Here is a 10,169-nt window from a genome sequence, read left to right on the forward strand (position 1 = left end):
CCATGATGCATGTTATAAGTATTTGATAGAATAATAGTTAAAATTCTGAAGAAACTGAGTAGGTACTATTTCAATATAGCACTACATATTATAGACTCAAGGGTATTTCAGTTACAGAATTATGGTCTTTTTCATTTCAAATGGTTTATTGAGTAGAAAATAATTTCTAGAGTGACAATTAGCATGATGGGAAATGGCCACACCCAGGCATGTCCTATGTGACTGCGGCTGGTGAGGAGCTGTGCTGAGAGTCACTCTTCTGGCCATGTTGCCCACAGTGTTCTCTGAACTCATCATAGAACTTCTCTCCTTTGTGCCACTGCTCAAGTTTTTCTTCTGCTTCCAATACCTTTTTTAAAAACCTTCCTTACTTCCCCATCTAGTATCCTTCAAGATCTTCACTTAAACATTACCTCCTCTGTGAAACCTTTTTAACCCTGCCAGGAGCTATATCATCCCTCTCTTTACTTGCTCTGTGAATACTATGGTTATCCCTGTCATTCATTCAACAAACATGTGACTGTCTAGAGTGATCACATAATTTGCTTATGTATCTGTTATTCCAGCAGGAATGCAGACATTTGTATCTCAAGGACCAGTTTTAGTTACCTTTGTACTCCTAGGGCATAGAAAGAAGTGGGCACAGGGTAAGCATTCAATAAAAGTTGACTGATTTGTGCACTAAAAAATGAAAAAAAACCCAGAAAGTGCTGTGATCTATGACAATCATATATGGAAGACTATAGATGAGACTGATAAAAAGAAGAGAGAAGAGAAGCAGAAGTAGTGACTATAAATCATAATAAAGCACATGCCCCTAGAAGTCAAAGAGCAACTTATTCCATTATTCTGGCAGAAGTTGCTGGCACCCATTTCTCAATAGACACAGGACCGGGATACTTTGTTCTCAGTGTATTTTACATTTGTTATCAAATTAGAATCTTTAGGTTCCATCAGTAAAGCTACTAATTGCTTTTTAAATTGATTACAGAGTGAACAGAAAAGTCCTTGATGATTGCCAGAGGGAAAAACAAACAGAATCCACAGATGTGTAAGCAAACAAGCTGGTACAAAGGTAGGAAAGTCCACGTACCAAGAGACCAAAAGTGCCAGGAGATCAGGGTATAAAAGAGAGTCCCAACCTTCCTCTGGTACCCCAACCCTTGGCTCTGCCACTGTATCCTGTGTGTCAGTGGGAGGTTGAAAATCAGCACCATGAAGATCCTGGTCTTGATCTTAGCTTGTCTATACCTCTCAGAAGGTCTGGAAAGGTATGTTGGGGATTTAGCTACATTGTGAATTCCAGCCTCCAGGGCCTGACAAGCCAGGGAAGAGCAAAGGCCTTCCTCTGCAGGCCTTCTGGAGAGCTGGTCACATTGTCTCTTGGTACTACAAACTGAACACCCTCTGAGGGCCAATGATTGAAATGGATGGTGTGTGTATGTGTGTGTGTGTCACAGAGAGAGAGTGTGTTTTATTAGCTAAGAAGGAAGGATGCACAATCTCTGCCCCAGGGTTATAGAAAGGACTGGGAAGAAACAGACCTTTATCCTCTGAAAACAATATATAAGCATACCCTCCCACCCTCCAAGTATGGCATGAGATATTTCCATGGTGGGAATGCTGGAGTGAATTCAGTGGTTAGGACTTGCTGAAATGGGGAGAATTCCCTCTAAGTGGCTCTTCTTGAGTAGAGTGCTGGAGAGATTTGAATACTGCAGGTCAGCTCATTGAAGGGATTATTTTAATGATGCCCAGGTGAAGCCCATTCCTTTTGTTTATCCTGTTCTCTGCAGAGTCATTCTGAGGAAAGGCAAGTCTATCCGCCAGGCAATGGAAGAGCAGGGTGTATTGGAGGAGTACTTAAAGAACCACCCAAAGGGTGACCCAGTTGCCAAGTATCATTTCGGTAATTACGCTGTTGCTTATGAGCCCATCACCAACTACATGGAGGTGAGTAAAGGGGGGTGCATAATCCTTGTGTCAATACAACCCCTATTCTTTGATACGCATTTGTACCTCTCATTAGCTGTAATGTTGAACTAGATACTAAACCTAAGTCTCATCTTCCTATGAAAAGAACTCAAAAAACATTATGAGTTGGTATTGTCTAATAGTATAGCAATTCCTTTTTCTTCCTTTTTTCCTCTCCTTGTCTCTAAAGCCCCATATATGTGGTTAAGAGATTCATAGTGGGAATGTTCAGGTTAATTGAGAGATTCAAAGGAAGTGTCTGCTGCAGGCAATGGCAGCAGGAGAAAGAGGGAAAATGCCTGTGAGGCTATCAGGCAACAGCTCCAGTGGCGCTGACACTACATCTCTCTCTTTGGAAAGACATACGGGTCCCCAGAGCAAAATTCTGGAAGTTCTCAAGCCTATGATGTCTCATCAGAGCATCTCAACATGCTGGTGTCCTATGGACTGTGCTTAGTGAGATGTTATGTTGAGCATCAGAGCTGGAAGCCACCTTAGGGATCTCCTATTCCTCCCATATTTTATAGACAAAAGAACTAGAGGTGGGTAAGTGACATGACTGAACCAAATTGACTTAGAACTTAAACTACTGCCTGCAGTGACATTCTTTTCTGGTTCTCTGTTATACCTCTTATTCCAAACTTCCTCAGGCCCCCTGCTACTGTGTGACCAAGAAGTTTGAAAATGGTGGTACAAGTATCTAACAGTGGAAGAAAAGGGGAGGCGTGTGTATGTGAGTGTGTGTGCATGTGTGCGTGCGTGTGTGTGTGTGTGTGTACTATGTGGGAGGGTGGCTGGACTCTGGGAAAGTGAGTATCTCTCCAACTCTGGGTATTCTGACATAGCATGGCAAACCCACAGAGGTATCAAATTTGTTGTTAAAGTAGAAAAAACATTTAAATAATATTGCCTTGACAAACGAAGTCTTTTAAATGGAAACCAAAAAGCAGTCTTGAGGGAAGCTGGCCCCAGATGGTAAGGAGAAATTGTGGGAGAAGCCTATAATTCCCCTGAGGAAATGATTTGGGCAAAATGTAGCTTCCTGTGGGTCAACTTCTTGCCCAACCCTAGCACAAGGCTCCGTTGTTTACTGAGGGTGACAAATCTTTTTTTGCAGTCTTTCTACTTTGGGGAGATCAGCATTGGGACACCACCTCAGAATTTCCTAGTCCTCTTCGACACGGGCTCCTCCAACCTGTGGGTGCCCTCCACCTATTGCCAGAGCCAGGCCTGCTGTGAGTACACCACCAGCCCCCTCCTCACCATGGATGGGAGCAGATGGAGGGGCAGAGTCAGGATTTGAGCGCAGGATTATAAGTCCAAGTCCAAGTCCAGAGTTCTTTATGCAGATCTATGCCTCACCCTCCTTATATTAGGAACATCTAGAAGTTTTTGCTCCCAGTCTATCTCTCAGGACCCCATTTCAGAAATGTGGACTGTTCTGGAGAGAGACAGTGGAAACAGACTCAGGCCTTCATTTTTTTCTGCATTGTTCCTTCCCCTCAGCTCTCTCCTGTGGCCTATAATTCCTGGCACCTCTGAGGCAATCTATCCTTTAGAGAATGGTGGGTTGGAAGGAATTTGGGCAATGTTTGCCATTTCAGGGGACAGACTTTCTTGGGGCTAGCATAGTTTTTCTGCAATGCCACGGATCTGAGGGTGGTGCCCTAACCCAGCCTTTGTCTGATGATCCCAAGCCAATGAGAATTAGTGGCCTCCACATGCTTTGGAAACCACTGAGTGACACGAACATTCCTTTCTGTCTTTCTACAGCCAATCACCACGTGTTCAACCCCAGCCAGTCCTCCACCTTCAGTAACAATGGACAAACCTATACACTGTCCTATGGGAGTGGCAGTCTGACTGTGGTCATGGGATATGACACTGTGACTGTAAGTAGTGTTCCCTTAGCCTCTGTGGTTTGGCTCCTGTTTTCTAGAGCCTTAAGCTATTAGTGAAATTCAGGCTTACTAAGCAGGTACAACCATCTCAAAGATGAGCATCAGAAGGGATGTCAAAAGCTATCTAATTTTATGACTTATAGGACATCACATGCACAAAAAAGCTATCTGATTAAAACTTTCTCCCAAGACAGGAATCACTTCCATGGCAGTCCTGACTATAGAAAGCTCTTTACATCATGTTAAAGTTACTGTGTCTTCTTGTTAGTTTGTTCTGTGGACTTAACTCTGTCCTTGGGAAACACAAAGAGTAAATCTGCTTCCTCTTGCACACAGTTGCACTTTGCAAATTTGAAGACAAGTCCTTTCACTATTTCGTTATTTTTTAGGTAAAATACCCACAGTTCTGATCATTCCTGTACATGGATTTTTGAATATAAAACCAGTCGCTTCTTTCACTGTCCTTGGAAGCGGAAACCATAAATCTAAAAAACAACTGCTTCCGCCTCCCCACCATCCATATTTATTTCCCCAAAACTCACATGGTTGGGTGACACTGCTGCCCTTTCACCTTCCCTCAACTAAGGTTGAGTGCTGCATAAAAGCACTCAACTTCCTCTACCCAGGACAGGTTCTGGATTCCAGACCCTGGGCACCTAAGTCTGGGAAGCCATGATCTGTCCACCTGAATTGTCAACCTCTACTGTCTTTTCTCCCCAGATTCAGAACATTGTCGTCAACAATCAGGAGTTTGGCCTGAGTGAGAATGAGCCCACCGTCCCCTTCTACTATTCAGCTTTTGATGGGATCTTGGGAATGGCCTACCCAGCCATTGCCGTGGGGAATGCCCCGACAGTCGTGCAGGATATGCTGCAGCAGAACCAGCTCACTCAGCCCATCTTCAGCTTCTATTTCTCTCGGTAAGGACCCTTGTCCTGGGAAGGGCTCAAGAAATGAGGCTCCATGAGGGCTCTAGACAACCCAAAATCAGATGGGGCCCAGGTTATAAAACTTCCCAACACAATAAATGGAGCCTGTTAAAAAATATTGATGTCTTTCTGAAAATTTGTAACTATGTTTTAGGAGGAATTCTATTTTAAGTACATTTCAAGAGTTTTAAATTATATTAACCATAAACCATGTGATAACTCTTTTCTTAAAGAGTCCCTTGACATTTATTTAGGAAGTCTAGAAATTTCCATGTTTGTACAACTGTAGAGCTATGGAACAAGCCACATAAATTTTTACTAGCAAAGAAAATAATAATGAAGTAATAATTATAACATTCTGGCTTAATGAAGTGTTCTCATAGCAGTTACTTCAAATGACATCTCAAAAATCCTGTCATTAACTCCATTTTGTCAGGGAGGAAATGGAGGTTCAAACAGGTCGTCAGTATTGATCAAGGTTGACCACTTATGAAACCAAGACTCAAACTCAAATATCTTGATCACAAATCCAGTGCTTTTCTCATTCCATCTGACCTTGAACTTCTGTGTCAAATCTTACTTCCTAGTCCTTTTTTCCTAAGTACATGATGATCCTCAAGGCACCTGATGGCAAAATGTGTTTCTTCTATCACTGGCAGGCCTGGAATAGTGAACAAAGGGGCCAAAATCCTTCGAATGAGCGTGTGCAGCTCAGACTTGACCATGATAGGAGTGTGCCCATCACAGTGCTCTTGAGGGCTCTGTCAGACTTCATTTCAGGGACCCCCATTTTCATTTCCTCCTCTAGGCAGGTTTCTCTGAAATGCCTTTATAGTTTGTTTTCAGGTGTCTGGTTTCCAATCCCAACTTCTCCAATTATGGGCTAATATTTGGGTGTTGCTCTGAGAAGTCTCTCTCTTCTTTTGCCTCGGCAGGGGGGATCTGAGAGCAGCCACCCCCCTGTTCTGCACCTGAGTATACAAACTGAGGAAAGGAATGGAGAGAGAGAAAACTATTTGACTCATTTTCACTGAGGGAACTCACACTTGTCTGCATTTCTCCCCAGCCAACCAACCGCTCAGTACGGTGGAGAGCTCATCCTGGGAGGCGTGGACTCCCAACTTTATTCTGGTGAGATTGTCTGGACCCCTGTCACCCAGGAAATGTACTGGCAGATTGCCATCCAGGAGTAAGTAGAGAGGGCAGTTCTTATGGATTATGGACACTCTCAGGATGTTTCTCCAGCATGACACTATTACCTGTTCCTGCCACGGCTTATACCCTTCCTCTTTGTCACTCAGTTTCTTAAAGAATTACCAAACCCCCAGGCCTTGATGGTCCTAGAGTTCAGTAGACACTGCCATGTAGCTCTTGTCTGAACTGCTTTTTTATTTTATTTTTTGAGACAGAGCTTTACTCTGTGCTCTGGGTAGAGTGCCATGGTGTCATAGCTCACAGCGACCTCAAACTCTTGGGCTCAAGCAATCCTCTTGCCTCAGCCTCCTGGCTGGGACTATAGGTGTCTGCCATAATACCTGGCTAGTTTTTCTATTTTTAGTAGAGATGTGGTCTCACTCTTTGCTCAGGCTATCCTTGAATTCCTGAGCTGAGAAGAGAGGCTGCTGTGGCTTCCCAGATCTTATCTGAACTTTTTGAAGTGGTCACTGACCCTGCATGCTGGCAGGCACTATGAATAATCCACATCATTCTTTTTGGAAGTGTCATTGTCTCGATCTGCATATTCTTTACCACTTCCAACATTAATGAAATTAATAGCTGTTGTTGATTTGAGGTATGTGCCAGATGCCATGGTAAATACTTCAAATATGTTATTTCATACAATCTACACAACAGCTCTATGAGGAGATTAGCAATATATTTCATTTCATAGATAAAGAAATAAGGCTCAGAGGTTAACTTATCCAAAGTTATACATTTCATTAGGCCAAAATTTGAGCACAAGTTTATCTAATCCCAAAACTCATGATCATAAATCAGTTACTTCTACACTCAAAAGTCCTCAAGAACTTACTATCACATGCAAATTAAATACAAAACTCCTTTGGCCTATACTTAAGACGATATGAAATTTAGGCTCCACCTATCAATTCAGTCCTCCCAGTGCTTCCTGGTATGAAGCACAGTCTTCTCTGAGCCTTCATACCTATCCATGACTTTCTTGCTTCTCTTTTTTATTTTTAAAAATTTTTTGCAGTTTTTGGCTGGGGCCACATTTGAACCCGCAGCCCCTGGTATATGGGGCCAGCACCCTACTTCTTGAGCCACAGGCACCACCCTCTTGCTTCTCTTATTTTAATTACACATCCTGGAGTGCTTACTTGAATTTTAGGCATCCTTCAAAGCCAAAACTAATTCCTTTCAACTGCAAACTTCTTTTCTGGGGCCCAGTGCATAGTGATTCTTCTTTGATCCCATAATATTCATAGTTAACACACCCTAGTCATTGATTGAGGCACTGGGGAAACAGCCCAACATGCAAGAGCAGAGAGGGAGGTAAGAGTTTGGCAGGTCTGGACACTAGTTCAATGTGTGTGGGGTGGAAGTGTCTTTTTCACTTGGTCCAATTATACCCATCCTTTAAGTGTCACTTCCTCAGAAGAATCCTTGTCTGACCCCTCCAGACAAGATCAAGTTCTCTGTCTCTAACACTGCATTTCCTTTGTGGCACTTACCAGGGCTGCAGTTCAACATTAGTGTGTTTTTGTTAGGTATCCAGCCCCTCTGCTAGGTTGGGCTGTCTGTCTTGTTCATTATTGTATCTCTAAGTGCCTTGCATGATGCCAGGCTCATGGACAGCACCCAGTAAGTATATGTGGAATGAAGAGGAAAGGTAGAGCAACAGAAAAGATAGGACAAAGAATCAGAGACTGAATCATGCAGGATGTTGTATACGGCACAGCAGAGTTCAGTGGCTGCTGCATTATGTGAGTCAAGCCTTAATGGATTATAAGGTTTCATCTCTATTAGAATAAGATCCAAAAAAACAGTGAGTACAAATTATCTGCTCCTTGTATCACCATAATCCCTGAAAGAGTATCTTACACATAGTAGGTGTTCAAAATGCATTTCTTTATTGATTATAAGCCCTGACTGTGTTTCATATTATATGCTGAACACCATTTAGATAGATTAAAGAAGATAAGATACAGCATCTGTCTTCTAAAACTTTTAGTCGCTGGAGAGGACACTGGACCAAGATTGGAGATGTTACTCCAATAACCATAAACGCACAGAAGTACTAGTACATGGGCAGTTGTGAAATAGGGGTGGTCTAGATTTCTGGAAAAGCTAGGCTGTTGAAGCTGCTGAGGTGGGAGGATGAAGGATGGATGTGGATAATGTTTTAAGCAGAGGCACTAGATTCTCTTTGTCTTGCCCCCTCAGGTTTTCCATTGGCAACCAGGCCACTGGCTTGTGTTCCCAGGGCTGTCAGGGCATCGTGGATACTGGCACCTCCCTGTTGACTGTTCCCCAGCAGTACATAAGCTCCTTCGTTGAGGCAACAGGAGCCCAGCAGGCTGAGAATGGTGATGTGAGTAACCAGGAGCTGGGGGCTCTTCTGCACATCCAGGAGCCTGAGTGCAATGAGTTCACAAAAGAGGAGAAAGGGCTGGATGGGGACCTGAGACCCTGGCAGGAAATACTGGGGGATGCAGAATGGCATTTATGCTGTGAGCCTTCCATGCAAGGCAGGGAGTAAGAGGAGGGAATAATACCAACTCCCAGACTGATTGTGAGTGTGGGCTAAGCAGTGTCAGGAGGTGCAGCTAATCCATTGCAGGTCTTAGGAGCATGATTCAGCCTTGCAAATGCTCTGAAATAGCAGAGTCGGGGCCCAAGATGTTTCTCCATTCCCTTTGGCTTTTTCTTCCCTAGGAATATGTCTTGAGGTTTTACTCTGAGTAGTCTTTTGTCCCCACTCTTGCCTCCTTTGTAGTTTGCTTCTGCCTGTGTGTAAGAGTCTGTGCCCAGACTAAATCTTGGTTCCTCAGGTTGCACATGTATGTGTGCACGTACACATGCTGTGGTGGGTACATGAACATGTGCACACGAACATGGCTATGAGTGTATGTGAGAGTATGGGAGTGTGCTGCTACAGGTGTGGGCCCCATGCCTTTCCTCTGTAATTCGTAGTTTCTGAGGTTACAGACTGTGTTCTAGAATGAGTCTCATTCCATGTGGCCCTATTGATACAACCAAAGCCCACTAGCTGAGATGTGTTTAAGGAGAAGACTCTAGAAGGCCAGAGGAACTGGTCAGTGTTGAGCCTGGGAATCAGGCTATGCCTCTCTTGCTCTGAAACAGCCTCTGCTGGAAGATTGAAGGGAAAGTCTCACAGGGGACTCCCAGGAAAAGGGGGGCTTGGGCCCTTTGTCTGGTCTCCCAGTCCCCTGGAGAGCCTCAGTATCACCTCCTCCTCCCCACAGTTTGTGGTGAGCTGCAGCAATGTGCAGAACATGCCCACCATTGCCTTCACCATCGGCGGCGCCCAGCTTCCTCTGCCTCCCTCCACCTACGTCCTCAATGTATGTATTCAATCTAGGCTTCCTGACTCTGTGATGGGTGGGCCCAAGCAGGTGTTCTGTGTCCCAGCTCACATCTGGGAGGCTATGAGGAATCACTGAGGGCCAGGCTGAGGCTGGATAAGAATTCAGAGCCCCTTACAGGGCTCATGGCCTATAGGTAGGGTAGCTCCTGAGGGGAAGGGTCTCTGCTGTGCAGCTGGTTATATCTGCGTGTCCTTTGTCTCTTCAGAACAACGGCTACTGTACCCTGGGAATTGAGCCCACATACCTGTCCTCCCAAAGCGGGGAGCCCCTGTGGATTCTGGGAGATGTCTTCCTCAGGGAATATTACTCTGTCTTTGACATGGCCAACAACATGGTGGGCTTCGCCCTCTCTGCCTAGACAAGCCAGAGACAGCTGCCTCTACCCTTCTCTGCAGGCCACTGGGATTGCCCTGGTGTTTCTGTGGGCTGATGGCAGCATTTTTCATGATCCTGGCTCCTTCTGCTCACTGGAATCTTACTTTCTGCAACTAATAAATCAGGAAACTTCAAATGTCTTTGATGTTCATTCCAAAATGTCTTGTTTGGTGTGTTCTGCTTTTAGAATAGTAGTTTATTTGAAGACCAAAATTAGCAGCTTATTCTAGGCTATCAGCTGGTTAATTGATCAATGGGAGAGAAAATAAGGAGGAGGTCTCTGAGATGGAACTGCAGCATGTATCTAAAGGACACGGTGGTGCCCCGTGGGTACTCTGGTTGGCACTGAGAAGAACTTCCTCCTTCCAAGGGGAGTTGAACTATGGGCTGATCTCAGAAGGAGGAGGCTGAGGCCATTT

General features: G+C 44.4%; 1 protein-coding gene across 1 annotated transcript; it reads left to right on the plus strand.

The window, feature by feature from the left end:
* The first annotated feature begins 1,215 nt into the window (after positions 1-1,215).
* LOC100961595 (pepsin B-like) lies at positions 1,216-9,733 on the plus strand. The gene is made up of 9 exons (XM_003784029.1): positions 1,216-1,271; positions 1,797-1,953; positions 3,092-3,209; positions 3,748-3,866; positions 4,596-4,795; positions 5,871-5,993; positions 8,210-8,357; positions 9,253-9,351; positions 9,581-9,733. Exons 1-9 carry the CDS (start codon positions 1,216-1,218, stop codon positions 9,731-9,733), a joined length of 1,173 nt encoding a protein of 390 aa, XP_003784077.1.
* The last annotated feature ends 436 nt before the right edge of the window (positions 9,734-10,169 follow it).

Source organism: Otolemur garnettii, unplaced genomic scaffold, assembly GCF_000181295.1.
Source record: "Otolemur garnettii isolate 467f Iridium unplaced genomic scaffold, OtoGar3 scaffold00010, whole genome shotgun sequence".
Taxonomy (NCBI): Eukaryota; Metazoa; Chordata; class Mammalia; order Primates; family Galagidae; genus Otolemur; species Otolemur garnettii.

Excerpts from the sequence above, each read along its gene's own strand:
- LOC100961595 (XM_003784029.1), top strand. The coding sequence starts at position 1,216 with ATGAAGATCCTGGTCTTGATCTTAGCTTGTCTATACCTCTCAGAAGGT. Across the intron at positions 1,954-3,091 it reads CCATCACCAACTACATGGAG|TCTTTCTACTTTGGGGAGAT; the intron begins GTGAGTAAAGGG and ends CTTTTTTTGCAG. Across the intron at positions 5,994-8,209 it reads TGGCAGATTGCCATCCAGGA|GTTTTCCATTGGCAACCAGG; the intron begins GTAAGTAGAGAG and ends TTGCCCCCTCAG.